Below are 21531 nucleotides of genomic sequence, written 5' to 3' on the forward strand. Positions count from 1 at the left end.
TCTGAAGGGAATTTGATTACACGGTGAGAGACGGCTTCGTATTGTCAGCTATCACTGCCAGTTTCTTAAGCCACCTTTACTTTCACATGGATAGAATTTGAATATAAAAAGAATGATCCTCGCGTTGGGGTTTACGCCTCGGTGGTTATGGAGCTCAATGCATTGTCCTTTCAGATAAGCACTTGTTTGTGACATCCGTTAATAATCTATACCGATGATTATCCATATTTACACTAACTTTAAACTTGATAGAATACCCGACACCACAAATATCCGATCATTAGAGGAATGGGGAGGGATTACACCATTTGTCTAAGGCAAGATCCAGAAGATAAATGCGTGTCTCGCATTTACACTAACTTTAAAGACAATACACGACACAATCAATGTCCTTTTATTTGGGGAAGGGGGAGGGGTTACATCAGTTGTCTAAGGCAAGGTCCATAAAATAAAAAAATGCGTATCTCAAAATACAAATGTCAGTACATGATAGAATAATTTACAGCATAATCGATGGAATACTATGGCAATGGATCAGATCCCCTATTTACAACCAAGAAAAAAGGTTACACTATTTTAGAGTCAAATATGTATAAACAAAAATTGAAATGTAAAATTTACAAGAGCTCAAGTATAGGAACGACTGCTTATTACAACAATCCGAAAAATATAACCTGATTTCTATGTATGACAAACATACAGAACAATAACAAGTTGACCATTTACAACACATTTTGGAAATAACCAGATTTATTACCAAGTGTGTCTTCACTTCAAGTGAAAACCACTAGTAAATTAGAAGATCCTTGGTTATGTTTATGAAGTTGACAAGCTGCTGAATATACGCTTCAAATTAGGACATGCTGCACGCAATCTTCCCATGCTCGTTGAGCTAATCTGTAAAGCACAAAAAATATACCAATTAATAAAAAAAAAGATATTCCATCATGTATGAAATGGGTAACAGGATACAATTAATTAAAGATTAGTGCACACGGTACTGCTGATCGCTATCACCTTTGGACAGAAGCGAACATCAAGAGTCTCCAGCATAGCGCATTTGGTTATAGCAGTCTCTACTGCTTCTTCATCAATGTTGCAAGACTAAAACATCGAAGTACCACTCCATCAAAAAAGTTAGTACATTTAATAAAGCAAGCAATTTATGGTGTACAGTAATGAATCAATAGATGTGTTGCCAGAATTAATATAAATTTAAGATGTATTTCCATTTGTCATGTCACTCAGCCCAAACACATCCATTCGTGCTTAATTTCAAGTGGGCCAGGCCAACCCTGCTTGCAAACATTTTGAAAATGCTTGCAGTCTAAAAACAGATCCCACACAACGGAAAAAATTCACATGATAGTTTGTGACAGCTGTAATGCATACAACCTAAGACACATTGCCTAAGCATACTCACAAGCACGGCTGGAACAAAATTTCCCAGCAAGAACTAAATATATAATGAGTGCAACAATCTCTTTTAATTGGAAGAGCAAAAAAAATTACCTGGAGGAATAGACTGGTCAATCTTGGACAATCTAGTTTCAAAACTTCCAAAGAGTAACAATTGCTGAAAAGAAAAGTTTAAACATTAATAACTGTTAGGAGTGATATAATTTATCTACAGATAAGAGAGAAAAGCATGATCGTTTTATAAAAAAATTAAAACAGAATTATATTACAGTTGTTACACAAAGGTCTATCTATATACAGACTACAAGAGATTCTGGGCCCACAGACAGCCCATACACATAAGAGAGTATTTTTCAAGAGAATGAAATACTTATACAGATACACACATTCGGTAACGAGAAGGATAGAAATCAACCCAGTTATTAAAGCCAACCATACCTTAGATTAAGCCAGCTTAGGTTGAGACATGCAACATCAACCTCTTTCAAATTAGTTGATAGAGAAAGGTTTAAAAACAACAAACAGGAACAATGTGCCGCTAATGGAATGAAAACTTTCCGAATGTTCAGACAGCCCACGCAGTTTAAGTTCTGCAGTAGTCGAGTGGGTTGCTCACTTAGCTCATGGAGATTTTCATAAGAACTTGTAACAGATAGCACATTTACACCAGCAATATGCCCGCGACTACATCCCCAATTTAAGTCGTGCATATTGGCACAGCCAGTCAAGTTCACATGTGTAAGGTGTGTGCAGCAAGAAAGAAGCTCCTCTATAGCAGACTGGCATAGTGTAGCATAAGACAAGTCCAACTCCTGGAGGGCTGGTAAAGCTCCCCTCTTGTAGAGTGGTTCAAGTGATGAGTCAGTGAGATATTTGCATGCCTGCAACTTTAATACCTTCAATAAACAAGGAATAATACAATCAGAAAATGGCAAAGAGAATAAATACACAAAGGTGAATCAACCATTTTATTGTCAATTGTCCAAGTACTGATGAAGATATTGTATTTACAATAACATTAAATTTGATTCAACGACATAAATATTTTCTTTCACACATTCCCGCATCCTCCTTCTCCCTCTTCTTCTCTAATTATTTTATGCAATTTTATAATTTAATTAGCAGGTTGCAACAAAAAATAAAACAAATTAGGCTTAATTACTCCTTCAGTCTCATACTTGCATCGAGAGAGAACAATGAAGGGACAAATAGGAATAAAGAGGACGTACTTCAAGTGTAAGTAGGAAGAAAAGGAGACTTCCAACTCCTTGGGAAACAACCTTGGATCCACTTGCTCAAGGAATAAGATGGGGAAGATACAAAGGTGAATGAACCATTGCCAGAAATGTGACAAGAAAAAACTTAGCCAATTATCCATGGACCTTGACAACCCATAGATTGACAAATACATGGTGAAACACCAAGGGCTGAGATGGTTGGACTTAGCTGTCAGACTTGAAGAGAAGATATTTTTGATATTCATTTTCAGAAAACTGCTGCTTAGATTTCTTTAACTTACAAACATTTGTCGCCATCCTAGGAAAGTCGTGTGAGGAGCAACAGGTTTCCCAAGTATGACCCTTTCTCTTACAATACGGGAGCTAAGGACAACCATCTCCACCACCACATCCTCCTCAATTTCCACAACCTCCCCTTCCACAAATGGACACCATTGCCAAAGCTTTAACAGATTCAAGATTCATCCATCCATTTTTATGAGTAGGAACATGAAGAAGCCTTGATATTAAATTTTCCATGAAAGGAACACCTTAATGGTAAAATTGTGATCATGAACATCATAACATTTTGAATTCAAACCATCAAAAGCACCATGTAAAACTACTCTCTCAGCTTCTTGAAACATATTTTGCTCCATAATGACTGATTAGTCTTGAAAAACACACGTTAATATGATTAATCTTTCTGAGTGAGGCAAGTTTTTGAACAAAATCATATAAACAGAATGTCATTAGCAAAAATATTGAGCCTTTATTCCACAATGAACAAATTTGGATGGGTAAGAAAGTCTTTAATATTTGATTCAACAATACAACACATAATTGAAAGTAATGTTCCTTCCATTGAGCTTGTTCCTCAATCCATAATTCGTTAAATTCTATTTTAAAATGTTCATGTCAACCCTGACCAAGGAATCATAATTTTACGAAGGAAAAACCATGACAAATGACTTCAACCATTTAGTTTCCCTACACTAATGGTGGGGCTTCCAAAAATGAAGACAGGGCCAGTTGAGGTAATTTTGTAACACAAAACAGAAAGGATATTCTTCAAGTCACAGATCCCAGACTACTACCCAAAGAAAGGCAAAAATGCAAGGAGAGGCTTGAAACAGGACCAGAGAAGACCAGAGATAAGCGATGGGACTGCCTGTGGTAGCATGTCGAAGCTCTGATGACAAGGCAACACCTGCGGTGATGCACATGCCACAAAGAATCTATGCGAAGGGAAATGTGAAGTGGTTTGTCAGGGTGCTGCCAAGCAAGAACAGAGGTTTGCCAGAAAATAATGTCATTGGAGGACAATGACCATCAGAGATAGACTTCGTGAAAATGACAAAAGTATCAAACCTGCTTTGATACCAACTTGAATATTTGAATAAGACAAAAGGCTTGAGCTTATATTCACTTGGCAACTATAGATTATATATTTCAACAAAATGATGTACAAAAGAAGAATGAAAGTGACGGGATCCGACTAGGATAACTTGGTAATACATAAGGTTTTCATAATACATGAAAAAAAAAAAACCTTCTATAATAATTTGAAGACTTTTCCTGAAATGGGCCAAACCTGATTTATGAGGAGCATCCTCCTATATTCCCATCCAATGTTGGACATCTTAACAATAATTAATAAAAACTTAATGAACAATAATTTTGTTTCTAAAATATACCAGCACCCAAAAATATCAACTATTTTATACTTGCAACTTGCAAGTAAACCAGATTAATATCACACTTTTGTTGTATTATTATTAAATGAAAAATACATTTTAGCATGAAGACAATGAACTCAATTCATTATTACTCTTAGAAAGTAAACTTTAATCTTAACTCAACTTGACAAAAATATATGGTTTGCAAGATGAGATTTGCATTCACTTAGGTCATCTCTGTTGCAAGAGTCATTATAAGAGGTTCTAAATTACTTTACATGGGTCTTATTGCGCCTCATCACTTTTAAAACCCCTTGTAACTTTTTCTCTAATGGAATATTCCTGTAAAACCAACACTTTAACTAATATTTTATGTCGTGGTTAATATTTTCAAGACATAAATATATTGTTTTCTTCTTATAACTGAGGATCTCAAATTATATGTCAACGAGGAGGTCTTGTAATACCAAAGTCTTAACTTATGAGCCTGAATATAACCCTTGCAATCGAGATGCCTTTATATACTATAATTTGACCTCGTCACTAGTTGACGTGGGATGTCAAACACACCTCCTAATGCCAAGGACTACACACTTCAAGCATAAGAATAAATATTTAGGTAGTCCAATAACAAATAGCATGATAGGCCCAACAAACCTTTCCAAAATAGGTTTTAATACCATATTAAAAAGTGAATTTTATGTTCAACTTAACCTCACAAAATTGTCTTGGAAGGTGAGGTTTATAATGACTTATATACTACAATTTGATCATATACCTAGTCTATATGCGATTTCCAACAATTACAAACATTAGAAGGTAAAAACAAGGAACACACCTAGTTACACGTGGACATAATACTTCTACTTATTTATTTGTGCAAGTGAACTCAAATAATATCACAATTTTGTTGAGTTAAGTAAAAACAAATTCACATTTATGGAAGAGGACAATGAGCCCAACTAGTTATTTCATAAACATTCGAGGACAAAAGACACATGCACACACTCTGCACTACAATTTCATTAGGTGTTTATAAAATTGGCTGTCCTTTCCCTCAGCATGTGCGTTGTGGTGCCACTCTACTATCACTATACTACTAACAAATCACATACAGCCAAAATTACAAGCACAAAAAGAAAAGGCAACTCTAACCTTTAGCTGTGTACAAGACTCAAAAACAGGCTGCAAATTGACCAAAAAGGTATATGACAAATCAAGTAGGGTCAAATTTGGGAGCCGCTGCAAAGAACAAAGTCCATCCAAACCAATTGATGAGCATGACATCAATATTAACGATTCAATCATTGGGCAAGAGGCAGTTGTTGCAGACAAGCATTCATTTGTCAGTTGGCTGCACCAAAAATATAAACATCAGTCCACATACAAGAAGGATGCCAAAGCAAATAATAAGTGAAACCTCACCTGCAAAATGAAGCATCCAAAGATGTCAAGAGAGGACAATTAACTGATGCTTCAGACAGTACACCACATCCTTTCAGCTCAAGTGAGACCATAACCATGGCTTCTATGCTGAGTATATTTAATTTTGGACATATTCCTAAATTGAGAGATCGAAGACCAACCTAAGCAGATAAAGTAATGAATTTAGCAACTATATCACACATACCACAAACATTACTATGTGCATTTAATCCTAAGCCTTAAACCAAAAGCATCCCCTTTGACTGGAAAGTGCACAAACATGACTTGTTCTTAAAGCATGAAACAGCAAAATCCACATGCAAATTTAATGTTAAAGTTCAATTTCAATTATAGATTTAACATATTTAGTTAAATGATCAAATTAAAAAAGCATAATTAAAAAATTCAACTTTCAAAGTCTATAAAGTAACTAAGAAATGAATACAACTTACAGGACAAAAGGATGCTCTTTCTAAATGATCACAGCCATCCAAAATTACTTTCTCAAGGTTAGGGCATGTGAGCTCCAGAGTAGTGATTGCCCTACAATCAGCAAGGGAAAGACTGACCAAAGAGGTGCTGAAGAACCGAACTGAGGTCAAGCTCTAAATTCAGTAAAACACCAAAGTTCAGTAAAAAGGGAGAAAGAAAATCCAGAACATTTCACCAATAAAATCAGCTATAAGCAAAAGCAGGAATTCAAACGACACTAATCTCTCGCAAGTGCAACCAGCAGAAAAGTTGAAAGGCATAATTTGATATAAAATTATAAATGATATGAAATGAAACACCTAGATATGTAGCCTCTTAAACACAAGTAGAATATGATAAATAGCACCAACATGTAGCACAAAACCCCTGTAATTTTCAGTATAGAGTACTAGGATAGATCATGGAAACTGATCTAGAATGTGTCACAAAAAGGGGACATATTTCAAAGTACCTCACAATTAGCTAGAACTAGTGATTTCAGCATGGGGCATCCTCCAACATCATTAAAAACATCACATATAGAGTTCGTCAAAGATTCACACTCTGAGAGGTCCACTTCTTGTAAAGATTGACATTGTAGGGCTAAGGTGGTTAAACTTTCTTGCTTTTGCAATGCTAGTTTCTGCATCACCACAAAGTCCATCCTTTACAGAACTAACAATAAATGGCATGAAGGAAAAACCGCAGACTTAATTACAATACATACTTGAAGTGAATTTGAAGTGATATTGATACGATGAAGTGCAGGACAGTTTGATACCAGAATATTAGAAAGCATCATAGTCCTCAAGTTTAAATCGGCAAACCTGCCAATTAAATAATTCAAGAAAATAAATTAGAAAATACCATGCCCAAAAATAGGAAAGGGTTGTGGAGTCAAACAACAATTACACGAGCAACTGAGAAAGGCAAAGACCAACAATATAATTACAACACTTTTTCCAGGGTGAAAAATAAAACAAGAAACATACTTGCGACAGTGTACCAATCTAATAGTCTGCAAACGGGGAAGATCCAATGATACTGATGTCAACAGGCTACAATTATCAAGCTCCAAAACCTGCAGTAGCAGAGTGGCGCCATTTATTCTTCTTAGAAGTCTATACTCAGTAATTCAGACACATCACTAATTTCTACTACCTAGACACATATCATACCTCCAACATATCACTATGAGCTATTGCAGCCATTGAGGCAGAAGTGATCCCCTCACAACTATGAAGCTTTAGAACTGTCAACATCAGCAGTCTAACAGACTTCAAAGAAAAAACAAACAAGTGAGCAACCATGTCAAACAAAGTCATATACTCTTCTTTAATCTATACATGAAAATGTTATTATAGACTCTATAGCACACCTCCAGAGATATGTTTGGGCAGTATGATGCATCGAGAAAACTAAGGTTAGCACAACTCAATGCTATTTCACGCAGAGTTTCATCACTGACACAAGAACAATTTGACATGTCCAGTGAAACAAGTTGTGGGCACGAAGTTGCAGCAGCTCGTATTGCAGCATCAGGAAGTTTGTGGCAAGAGCCTATATCAAGCTCATGCAAAAGTGGACAATTGAGTACAACCTGTGCCATGTTACTGCGCTTCAATGACATAGTTTCCAGCTGTGGGCACCTGAAAAAAGAACAAATAATCAATATACAGTAGCAAAGTGGCCCATAAATGTCAGTTAAACCAAAGCGCATATTTACCTGACTGCTATTCGCATCACACGGCATTTTGTTAATTGAAGATGACACATTCTGTCATGATTTATAGTTATCTCTTGAATGCCATTGCCAAGTGTAGAATCGTTGATATTCAACTTTTTTAGCATAGAACAATCAGCTAAAGCATGGAAAAAAGTATCAGCTATTTGTCCTCTTCCTAATGTTAGAACCTCAAGATTCCTGAAAATGAAGAAAACAAATCAGAGCTGGCGTCCAGCACATAACTTGATTGATTGCAATACCGCATTTAGAATACCTACCTTAATGAAGAGATAGCCCGCATGACAAGCAAGTAAATAGCAGAACCAGATATGCTCACTGCTGTGGCATTGGGATAACGCCTACACATGTCTTCAACTGTAAATTCATATTGAGTTTTAATAAGCACATTTAGCAAAGTTTTAATGAAGCAAGACTTCTGCTTATAGTCATCAAGTATGTGCTATAACATTGCAATAGTTCCCTAACAGCATGAGGCAGATGGATGTCACTAAGAAGTTAAAGTGACCCAATTTTTCTCCCACTGTCTGATTTTTTAGTACCAATTTTCTTCTCTTCGTAATTTTCCCAGCATATGTTGCATCAGAAAAGCCTGCTCTTTCATAACCTGAGTTCATCTCGTTCACTGTTCACCCTCACAAGCTTGAGGTCCCTGTACACTCTCTATTGGAGCATGAGAGGTTCGTTCTCGTTTATTCATTTTCGTCAACTTAGTTCTGTTGGTCAACTTACTACTTCGTTATGCTAATGAATGACTTAACTTCGTTTTTAATTTTTATTTTTGCCACACTCACTCTCTATTGAAGTTTGAGGGGCTTATTCATTTTCACAGTTTCACCCACATGCTCTGTTGCTCAACGTAGTACTTTCAATTGTCAAACTAAATGATGAATATGGCTTTAATTTCAGATTTTTTTTATTTAATTTTACCATTTACTCGTATATGACAAAATCTTTATGTTGGATCTACAATTTGGGTAAAACATCCATCCTGTTATAGCATTTATTCAGGGATATGAGACCAGTTATTTCGCACAACTCTCAGGGATTGATAAATATGCTTTCACTAGTAGAAGACTCACCTACAGGGCACAACATAAAACTAATAAAGAAAAGGGAAAATAGCTTACTACAACATATATAGAGACTCACATTGTTCCACAGAAATGTTACGATCTTCAAAATTCAAGCTTTTCCAGAAATCTTCATGAGCACTTGCACTTCGCCACTGTTTACAAACCCTGGCAGCCTTGCAAAGATTGGGATGATCCAAAAACGAGAAAACCTAAATTTCACATATAGCAAAAGAGGACGAAAGAGTTAAGAGAAAAAACATACCAGGAAAAGTCAAAATTCAAAATAAATAGCAAAAAAATATTTTCCACGAGGATTACCATATGCAACAAGTCATCGGTGAGATCCATTCTGATCTCTACATCTTCCACTTTCAAGATATCAATATTATCTCCTTCACCGTCTTCCACAATGCTGGAATCAAAACCACTCTCCTCACCACCGCCCATCAATGCAAATGTATCACAACAAGCCTCACCGTTGGGTCGAAGAGAATCGTTAATGTAGTCATAATCTCCACATTCATTAGAAGCACCGCATTTCCCTGCATTCGTCGAAAAGTACCGCTCCCTGCAAAAATGAAAAAAAAAAAAGACAAGCACCGCAATCAATCGCCACAGAAAAACTGCAAGAACGAAAACCGAAAGAGAAACACTCAAGAACAGTTTCCAGTTTCAAAACGAAAGCTAGCAAAACGCAACAAAACGAAAGTGGACTGACACGTCATCATCGTCAGAACAACAACAATGCACACACTAAGAAGACATTCACACGTTCGGTTCGCGAAACTCACTCGAAATCGGCATAGAACTTGGCGCGCTTGTGGCTCAAATCGCGGTTCTCGACGCCGCCTGCGACGGTGCTGTCCGAGCACGCGGCGGCGCTGCACTCGCCGGTCCACGAGATCAATGCCTCGGTGCGCGGCTGCACCGACGTCATCGCGAATCGGTCATCGTCACGATTTTCTTCAGCGTGGTGGTCGGCGACAGCAGCGGCTCCAACACCGGTAACGACGTCGTTTTCGGAAATGTCCTCTTCCTTCATGAGGTTTAGGTTATCTTGTTCCTCTTCAGTGAAGCATAGACAGCACCAAAGCTTCATGCACTTGAACTTGGCGATGGCTGGATGTGGATCCTACGCATTTGGAGAGGCAATTTGGGGAAACCCTAAGCGCTGGAGCGGAAACGATTTGGGGCAGTGAGAAAAATTGAGGGAAGGAGAGAGAAAATGAAGAGTGGAAGTGAGGAGAGAGAAAGACGGTAAAATGGATCTGATCGGATCTTGGGAGCTGCTGCTGCTGCTTTTTTTTCTCGGGATGTTCTTCCTCTGCCTCTGCTATGGGGTTGCTCTATATCTCAGCAAGTGAGAAATTCGTACTTTTTGTGCCAAAAAACTCAAGGAGAGAGACTGAGTGAGAGAGAAAAGCCCCTCAAACGATGCCGTTTCGTTCTTTTAGGGGACGTTTTGTTTCTTCTGCCGAATGGTGAGACTAACAACACTGTCCTCGTTTGATACTGTTTTTGTAACACTGCAATACATTAAAAGTTCTGTTAAGAAAATAATGTAAGAAAGAAAACTATATTAACATTATTTATTTTTAAATTTTGTTCCAATTAATTACTAATTTGGTTTTCATAATTTTTCTTAGATATAACTTGCGTAAGCTTATTTTTAAATATACGTGATAATTTTATATAATATTAGGTTAATATATAAAATAAAATTATATTTATTAAAAAATAAAGTAAAATATATCAGAAAAGATGAATAATAACGGTTCATAAATAGAAGAAAAGAAAATAGCGAAGATAGACAATTTTATAAAAATATTTATAAAAGTAACGATCAATTTTAAAAAAAATTATAAATAATTATATTTTAAAGGGTAAAATTGGTACTTTGAAATGTGAACACAAAAGAGACAATCCTCTTTATTTATATTTATATATTGTTATAGATAGATTATTAATTTGGTCCCTAATTTTTTTAGTTTGTTTAATTTAGTCTTGAATTTTTGAAAGGTTCAATTTGATATCCTTAAATCAATTTAATATTTTTCGTTATATTTTCGTTAACGTTGGTTGTATAATGGTGAATTGTCACTATACAACAAATTAAACAACTAATCTTAATACTGTACTGAATACATTTAATAAAAAAACATCAACATAGAAACTAAAATGATATTAGTTATATCCAATTAATTAACAATTTCACCTACATTTGTATTGCATTATGACAGTTCATCATTATACAAATAACATTAAGTAAAATATAACAAAAAAATACTAAATTGAATCGCTTAAAATAAAAGAAGAACACAAAAAATTGAACCAACTCAAACCACAGTAGAAAATTAATAATTATACCTTTTCGTTAGCATATTTGAAAACACTTGTTTGTGGTTGTTACACGTGTCGTTTTTAATGCCTTCACTTATTTAGTTTGTTTTTGTCTTTTTTGTTTTCTATTTCTTTTATATAAACACGTTTGTTTTTACTTTATTTATGTTTCCTTACTATTTTTTCATCTATTTTATTTTTTCATTTATATAAAAAATGTAAACCTATATATAATTATTGTAAAGCAAACAAGTTGTGTCGTGTTTGTAAAAATAAATTTAGCAAAAAACACCAAAACATTCTGCTACAAAATTTATCGATACAAGGATAATGAGACATGTATAACGGAAGAAGATCCAGGTTGAAAGGGACAAAGAGTGGAATCGAAAATAGTGTGGAATATAGCTTCCTAAAATATTTTGTTTGTTATAAAATAAAGGTAATAAGAGAGACAAAGGAGAGGAAGAATAGAGAATGAGAGAGTAGGGAGCAACTTCTGTTTTTATGTGTGTCTAATTACTGATAGGACGAGTCCTATTTATAGGTACAATATGGTAACCCAGAAAGGATATAAAATCAAATAGTAAATACAAAATATTACATCATAAAGAGTAATGAATAATATGATTATCAATCATATGAGTAATTGTATAAATCAATGGACGACCATTAATTCATAACACTCCCCCTTGGGTGTCCATTGATAAAAGAATGTGCCTCGTTAAAACCTTACTAGGAAAAACCCTTTGGGATAAAAACCTAGTGAAGGAAAAAGAGTACATCATTCTATATAATATTGTTCTTTGCATCTTCTAATTTCTCCCCCTCATGTAAACTTACATCATTAAGATGGCGGAGTCCAATCCTATGAACCAATTGCTCAAAAGTTCTCCTTGGCAAAGACTTTGTAAATAAATCTGCTAGATTTTCACATGAGCGAATCTTTTGGATCTCTACATCACCATTTCTTTGAAGATCATGAGTGAAAAAGAATTTTGGAAGAATATGTTTTGTTCTGTCTCCTTTAATATATCCTTCTTTCAATTGAGCAATGCATGCACTATTGTCTTCATATATCGTTGTTGGTTTCATTTTTCCCAAGGATAAACCACAAGTTTGTCGCACATGTTGAATTATAGACCTTAACCAAACGCATTCACGACTTGCCTCATGTAATGCTAAAATTTCTGCATGATTTGACGATGTTGCTGTTATTGTTTGTTTCACAGATCGCCATGAAATCGCTGTGCCACCACATGTGAACAAATATCCTGTTTGTGATCGACCATTATGAGGATCTGATAAATAACCTGCATCTGCATAACCCATTAGATCTAATTTTGAATCATTTGGGTAAAACAAGCCCATATTCATAGTGCCTTTAAGGTAACGGAGTATTTGTTTTACTCCATTCCAATGTCTTCTTGTAGGTGAAGAACTATATCTTGCTAACAAATTTACAGCAAATGCTATATCGGGTCGAGTATAATTAGCAAGATACATTAGTGCTCCTATAGCACTAAGATATGGTACTTCAGGACCAAGTAGTTCTTCATCTTTTTCTTGAGGTCTAAAAGGGTCTTTATCAACATCTAATGACCTCACCACCATTGGAGTGCATAGTGAATGTGATTTGTCCATATAGAACTTTTTAAGCACTTTCGTTATATAAGCTTCTTGATGTACAAGAACACCTTTGTTTAAATACTCAATTTGTAATCCCAAACAAAACTTTGTCCTTCCAAGATCCTTCATCTCAAATTCTTTCTTTAAACAATCAATTGCCTTTGTGAGCTCATTAGGAGTTCCAACTATGTTTATGTCATCTACATAAACAGCAATTATGGCAAATTCATTCTCGGATCTTTTCATATAAATACAAGGACAAATAGGGTCATTTTTATACCCTTCCTTTAATAAGTACTCACTTAGACGGTTATACCACATACGTCCTGATTGTTTCAATCCATAAAGGGACTTATTCAATTTTATTGAATAATCCTTTTTAGAATTTGCTTTGTTGGGCACATTAAATCCTTCAGGGAGTTTCATATAAATATCATTTTCCAAAGAGCCATACAAATAGGCTGTAACAACATCCATGAGGTGCAGATTCAAACCTTCTTGTGCAACAAGGCTAATTAAATATCTAAATGTTGTTGCATCCAATACTGGAGAATATGTCTCCTCAAAATCAATACCAGGTCTTTGTGAAAAACCTTGAGCAACTAACCGTGCTTTGTATCTAACAATTTCACCATTCTCATTTCGTTTTTGTACAAAAACCCATCTGTACCCAATAGGTTTTACACCCTCAGGTGTGCGAACTACAGGTCCAAAAACCTTTCGTTTAGCAAGCGAATCTAATTCTGCTTGGATTGCATCTTTCCATTTTGGCCAATCATTTCTTTGCCGACAATCTTCAATTGTCATTGGTTCTTGATCATCATTGTCACTTATGACATCCTTTGCTACATTATATGCAAAAACCTCGTCAATATTGACTTTATTTCGATTCCATATTTTATGATTCATGACATAATTTATTGAGATCTCATCATTTTCAACAATTTCAGGTACCTGAGGTTCTTCTGGAACCAAATCATTGATTATGTCAAAAGAATCTTTTGGGACTTTTACCCCCTCGATTAGGCCATCTTGCCTTTTTTTCCCTTTTTCTCACACGAGGATTTTTATCTTTGGAACCCAAAGGCCTACCACGCTTTAGGCGTGTTTGAGATTCATTTGCTATATTAGATTGTCCAACAGGAATATCAATTCTGATTGGAGTATTAGCAGCGGGTATATGCGACTTAGTTACCCTTTTTGTGTCAGTAAAAGCATCTGGTAATTGGTTGGCCAATTTTTGTAAATGAATTATCCGTTGAACTTCTAGTTCACACTCTTTTGTACGAGGATCAAGATGAGATAATGATAATTCATTCCAACCAATATCTTTTTCCAGTTTCTTTCTTTCTCCCCCTAACATTGGAAAAATTGATTCATCAAAATGACTATCAGCAAATCGAGCTGTAAATAAGTCACCTGTTGATGGTTCAAGATATTTTATTATCGATGGAGAATCATATCCAACATATATTCCCAAACGTCTTTGAGGACCCATCATAGTCCTTTTTGGTGGGGAAATTGGGACATATACAGCACACCCAAAAATTCTTAAATGAGAAATATTTGGTTGTTGACCAAAAACCAACTGTAAAGGAGAGTATTTGTGATAACTTGTTGGTCTGATGCGAATCAATACTGCAGCATGCAGAATTGCATATCCCCAAGTAGTCATTGGAAGATTAGCTTTCATAAGTAAAGGTCGTGCAATCAATTTTAGACGTTTTATCAATGATTCTGCAAGTCCATTTTGAGTATGAACATGTGCTACTGGATGTTCAACTTCAATTCCAATTGACATACAATACTCATTAAAAGCATGAGATGTAAATTCACCAGCATTATCAAGACGAATTTTCTTAATTGGATAATCTGGGAAGTGGGCTCTTAACTTGATCAATTGTGCTAATAACTTAGCAAATGCTTGATTTCGAGTTGATAGTAAACAAATATGTGACCATCTAGTGGACGCATCAATTAATACCATGAAATATCTAAATGATCCACATGGTGGGTGTATTGGACCACAAATATCACCTTGTATTCGTTCTAAAAATGAGATTGACTCATTTCTAATTTTTTCTGGTGATGGTCTTATTATCAATTTTCCCTGCGAACATGCAGTACATGAGAAATCATTGGACTGAAGAAGCTTTTGACTTTTAAGTGGATGTCCACATGAGTTTTCAGCTATTTTTCGCATCATGATATATCCAGGATGACCCAACCGATCATGCCAAACAAGAAATTCATTCTTATTTGTAAGCTTCTGGCTTACAATAACATGCGTCTCAATCGCATTAATATATGTGTAGTACAAGCCATAAGAGAAGGCTGATAATTTCTCCAATACACATTTTTTATTTGACTCAATTTGAGTGATATAAAGATATTCAACATCTCCTTCATTATTTGTCTCAATATGATATCCATTTAGACGAATATCCTTGAAACTTAATAAGTTTCTATTGAACTTAGGAGAATAAAATGCATTTTTAATATGCAATCTTGTACCTCTTGGCAGAAGTACTGTAGCTCTTCCAGAGCCTTCAATTATATTTGTAGTACCAGAAATAGTACTAACATTGACTTCTCGCATTACCAAAGTAGAGAAAAATTTATTACTCTTGAGAATTGTATGAGTTGTTGCACTATCAGCAAGGCACAGATCCTCATCATTGGTGTTAATGCCAATATTCATTCTTCATATAAACATAAATATCAATATTAGAGATTACTTTGTAAGAGGAGAGAAAGAAAAAAAAAATAAAATAGAGGATTTTATTCATAAAAACATAAAAACTTGTACATATAAAAGCAACATGAATTAAATATAAAACATTGTCTTAAAAATTAATCATAAAATAAAACTATTTTCTAACACTCCCATCACCAATAAGGTGATCAATGCTTCCATCGGGTTTAGAAAAGAAATCACCAATATCAAGATGAGTAGTATCCATATGACCATAATCAGAATCACCATCTTCATAAGCAAAGTGTGTTTCTACATTCTTCTTTTTAAGTGATTCTTGGTAGAGTTCAACAAGATGCTTTGGTGTATAACAGGCACGGGTCCAATGACCTTTACTACCACAACGGTAACATATATTTTCAGCCTTTTTGCCATTATTTTCACCCCTTTCTTTTTCCTTTTTCGCATTCTTGTTCCACTTCTGTTGATGAAGTTTCTCTTTGAAAATTTCCTTTATAACCATGTCCACGACCATGATTAATAGCACGACCACGACCACGACCATGGCTACGACCACGGCCAAAATTACGACCACGATTATTATTATGGTCTTGACCTCGTCCATGATTATATGGATCAGATGTTGCTGCATTCACTTCTGGGAATGGAGCAGAACCAGTTGGTCGGGCCTCATGATTTTTCATCAAGAGCTCATTATTTTGTTCAGCCACAAGAAGGCATGAAATCAATTCATAATATTGATTGCTCCATTCACTTCTGGGAATGGAGCAGATTAGGCGGATCTCATGATTTTTCATCAAAAGCTTTATTGCTTTGTCCAGCCAGCCATGCATAGGCATGAAATAAATTCACAATATTTGTGAAGTCTCTTTTCACAATATTTTTGTTATGAGCAAATTAGTTGCTTTATTTCTTTATTTAATGGTATCCCAATATCCATTGCATCTAAATATATTTCAACATTTAAAATCCAATATAAGGAATTCTTCCTTACAATATCAAGGGTCACAAATCCAAATTTTGCAACGTTTCGCGTGTTTAAAACTAACACATAAAATAATAATATTAATAATAATCATCATCATCAAAATAATAATATTAATAATAATCATCGTCATAATAAAAATATTATGACAGAGAATTTTGCCTTCACGCTCAGTTGGATAACCCTCGTGCTGATAACGTGTTATAAAATAAAGGTAATAAGAGAGACAAAGGAGAGGAAGAATAGAGAATGAGAGAGTAGGGAGCAACTTCTGTTTTTATGTGTGTCTAATTACTGATAGGACGAGTCCTATTTATAGGTACAATATGGTAACCCAGAAAGGATATAAAATCAAATAGTAAATACAAAATATTACATCATAAAGAGTAATGAATAATATGATTATCAATCATATGAGTAATTGTATAAATCAATGGACGACCATTAATTCATAACATTGTTGTTGTTTTAAAATACTTTGAAATCCAACATTGATTTCTAACTAAATTTTATGTAATATTCTTTGATATTCTAAATCAACTTTTTTAAAAGAAATATTTTTGTTATAATACTATGTAGTTAAGGGTCATTGATTACTTCTATAACATGAAAGATAAAGTTAATTAGTTCGTTTAGCTATTCTTATAACTTCTCATTAAAAAAGTTGTAACGTTAACTTCTCGTCGTAATTACATTTCATTAATAATGTTGTAATTTTTAATTTGTCCTTCTCGTAATCTTTAATCAACAATATTGTATTTTTTTCAACTTTTCATAGTATTTTATTGTATGTTTTATATTATTATTTTAATAGTTTTATATATAAAAATGTCACCGACTTGTATAAAATACTTTTAACTTATACTAAACAAGTAAAACATCATAACCCTTATAGTTCACCAATATAAATAATGAAAGAAGGCTTTTACTTAAGTTATTTTTTATTTTTTATATTTATTAAATATCCAACATAATTTTGAGTGACATAAATTTCCGTTGAACTATTACTCTTATATAAACTTACATCACATTGTCATATATGTTAATGTAAATTTGTGTCAAAAGTCTTCACTTTGATATCAATTTGGAAAAGTTTTTTAAAATACAAAGATTTACATTTGTTAATGCAAATTAAGACGTAAATTTACGTCAAATAGATGATAGTACGACATAAATCTTTGTGTTTCTTCAAATTAAATTGATTTTGGTATGAATTCAAAATTTGTAAATTAGAAACTACTCATAATAGAATATATATTTGAATTATAACATTTTCATAGCAGACTACTCATCTCCGAACTCAAAATAAATACCAAACTCTTCTCTTCAATAAAATGAGTAGTCTAGCTTTAAAAAACATACTAATGAAATAACTTGAGCTATATGTGTCGGAGGAGAAAGTTTGTCCATTATTATCTTATTTGGGTCATGTCTTCATTCAATATAGGTGATGGATTGCCGAAGGTCTGAAATAATGATACAACATTATTATGTAATAGTTTAAAAAGGTCATGTCTCATTTGTCTCGTATTTAACTTTTTTTTATCAAACAAATATTTGAGACTCTTTTGATAACTAAAAACCTCAAACTTACCACCATAAACATATTGTCTCCATATTTTGAGTGCAAAAATAGTGAAAAATAGTTATAGATTATGAGTTAGGTAATTTCTGTCATGTGCTCTTAATTTCCTATAAGCATATGTCACTACCAATTTATCTTGCATAAAAGCACATCATAATCCCTTTACATGAGCATCACAAAAATATCACAAGGTGTTTAGTTAGATTAGGTAATGCTAACACAAAGGAAATGGTTAATCTTTTCTTGAGTTCTTATAACATATTTTTGTCTATTCAAAAGTTTGACCTTTCTTGGTGAGTTGAGTTAAGGCATGAATATTTTACAAAATCTCTCAATGAATATTTTATAATGCCTTGTTAATCTTAGAAAACTATGAATCTTAATGACTATTCTCGGTGGTTCCCATTGCAAAAATACTTCTACTTTGGTTGGATTTACTTCCTTTAATTTACACTTAAAAAAATTAGCACACAATTGTTTGTCGTTCAAAATTTGTAAGTTAGTTCGAAGATGTTCCTCATGCTCCTCATACTCCTCAAGAGTTTTAAAATAAATAAGAATGTTGTTTATAAAAATAATTACAAAACAATTTAAAAAATGGCAAAATATTCTATTGATGTAATTCATGAATACTATATGAGTATTGATTATACCAAAATGCATCACTTGATATTCATAATGACCATACCTAATCCTAATACAATTTTTTATATGTCTTCTACTTTTACTCTAATATGGTGATATTTTAACCTCAAATCTATTTTAAAAAACATTGATTCTCCTTTCAATTTGTTATTATGTCATCTATTACACAAAGATAAACTTATTTAATTATTTGTAATCTATCCATAATCTAAAAAGTACTATATTTCTTCCTAACCAACAAAGTTAGACCTCCCCAAGGTGACACACTAAGACATATAAACTATTTTTAAAGTGATTCTTCAAATTATTTATTCAATTTTATGAGTCCAGTCTCCATTTCATTAATTCACAATTTAGCTTGTTTTTGGATTATAACCTCCGGAAAGTTGTGCAGGTTTATTTCTCTTAAATTCATCTAAACATTGTGACCCAATAGTTCCTTCAAGTATTTGATTTATTAATAAAGCAATGACCATATCTTTGATAGCTTGCACTATTTCAGTCAATTGATTATTCCTCTTATTGTTTGCCATATGAAATTGTATAAGACTTATAAATTAGAAAAATCTTACGATGAACACATCTCAAAAGTCTCTCATCGTTGTTCTGATACCATCTAATGTGATGTTCCTTCCCAAATATTAAAGAGTGTCATTTTAATTATTAATTAAGAGATAATTATATTATACTTTAATTTTAATAAATAAATAAAGCCTTAAAGATGTATTTAAGCATACCTATGTACATTATAACTTTTACATTATTTTACATGCTTCACCTTTCAATATTAGGAGAAGAGAAAAAAATGTTATCTATTTACTGCTTCTTCTTCATTCAACACTACCATTAGTCTTCTTGGGACTAACAAAAATAAGTTCACTAAAGGGTTCACTTGGACAGTAAGGACATATAAAAGGTAACTTTAATTTTTCCTTCTAAAACCAAGGATGTGTTTGGTGTTGAAAGAATGCAAGGGTAGACAAACTCGTCCTTATAAACATTTTTGAATTATTCACAACATATGTTTGCCGAGTGGTGCCAAGAAAAAATCGTTATAATGTTTGCAATAAAAGGATTTGGCATGTTTAGTGCAACCATCTATTTAAGATGACATTATTAAACTTTATTTTTCACACACAACAATAAAACACAGAAGCAAAATAAATATAATGTAAAATCACATCATGAAAAATTAGTTTCACTATGACCAACAAAGTAACCTAAGAACATATAATCTTAAGTAAAAGTTACTAATTTAAATTCTCAAGATCACATATTCAACTACAATAATCAAATCTTTATTTATTATATATCTTATCATTTCACAATAATTATTATCAACATATGCATGTGCTATAAACAAATAAATATATCAAATAAAACAACACAAAAAATAAATTAATAAATAAGATGAGTGCATAATTAAATGTAAATAAATAAATATAACCAATACGTAACTTGAAGTCGATATAAATAAATACATAAGAAGAATGGTAAACTATAAGTAAATATAAATAAATAAAAAAATCAAAGTGTAACTATAAGTGAATATAAATAAATCAATATAATCAATGTATATTCACAAATAAATAGAAATAAATAAATATATATAACTTGTGCATGATTGAAGATAAATATAAATAAATAAAGTTAAAATACTCCGATGATCCTCATTTTGGTTCAGAAATCTCAAATTGGTCCTCAAATTTTAATTGATCTCAATTTCGTCCTCATTTTTGTAAATGTGTTTTAAATCAACCCTTTCCGTTATCAGTTGACAAACGACGTTTATTCCTGATGATGTGGCTATTTTGTGTATTCTGATGTGTCATTCAGTTGTTTTGGCACATGTGTTCTTGGTTTCTCTTTTAAAAAGAGTTTATGTTCATAACATTTGAAGCTTAGGGTTTGAAAAGGGTGAGGTGAAGTTGTCTCCTGCGTTCTGATTTGGTAAGATTGGTAATGTCTCCCTCTCATTCTTGCTCGTCCTGCACTTGCAATGGTTGGGAAATGAAAAATTCCAACGTTTCTTCTCATGGAGGTGCGGTGAGGAGGTTCGATTTAACACCTGTTTGTTATTCCGGTGAAAAAGCAATCACGAGAACTGCTAAGAATAAGGGGAGAAAATTTTGGGGTTGCCTAAAGTTCAAAGTATGATATTTGTTGTTTTGGTGGACATTTTTTTTCTTCGTATTTTGGTTTTGGAAAACCTAATTTTGTAATTGGTGGTGTTGATTTTTCCTTGGATAGGGTGGAAGTGAAGAAGTTGTTGGCTGCAATTTTTTTTTCATGGTGCAGTGCTACCTTTACCACCCAATTCCAATCCCTAATTCAGTAATTTAGGGTTTCAAGGATGATGTTTATTTTAATTATCAAGGTCCACACACCAATTTTTCAGTCCTCAAAATAATGCATAAAGCCACTTCAGAAGATTAAAATGAAGTTAACGTTAATAATTTTAACACCGTTAACGATTGGGTTGATTTAAAACACGTTTACAAAAATGAGGACGAAATTGAGATCAATTAAAATTCGAGGACCAATTTGAAATTTCTGAACCAAAACGAGGACCATCGGAGTATTTTAACCAATAAATGATATAA

The 21531-nt window shown here is 33.5% G+C and overlaps 1 protein-coding gene across 1 annotated transcript; it reads right to left on the reverse strand.

Annotated features, from left to right (window-relative positions):
- Positions 1–444: 444 nt before the first annotated feature.
- On the reverse strand, positions 445–10492 carry LOC114194016 (F-box/LRR-repeat protein 15-like). The gene is made up of 17 exons (XM_028084046.1): positions 9823–10492; positions 9350–9599; positions 9108–9240; positions 8216–8312; positions 7938–8135; positions 7590–7860; positions 7390–7488; positions 7204–7292; positions 6939–7038; positions 6684–6854; positions 6193–6345; positions 5741–5901; positions 5471–5669; positions 1858–2315; positions 1513–1576; positions 1018–1104; positions 445–897 (listed from the first exon to the last, which is right to left on the reverse strand). The coding sequence occupies exons 1-17, from the start codon at positions 10128–10130 to the stop codon at positions 817–819; spliced, it is 2919 nt and encodes a 972-aa protein (XP_027939847.1). The 5' UTR covers positions 10131–10492; the 3' UTR covers positions 445–816.
- Positions 10493–21531: the final 11039 nt, after the last annotated feature.

Source organism: Vigna unguiculata, chromosome 8, assembly GCF_004118075.2.
Source record: "Vigna unguiculata cultivar IT97K-499-35 chromosome 8, ASM411807v1, whole genome shotgun sequence".
In the NCBI taxonomy this organism is placed as follows: domain Eukaryota; kingdom Viridiplantae; phylum Streptophyta; class Magnoliopsida; order Fabales; family Fabaceae; genus Vigna; species Vigna unguiculata.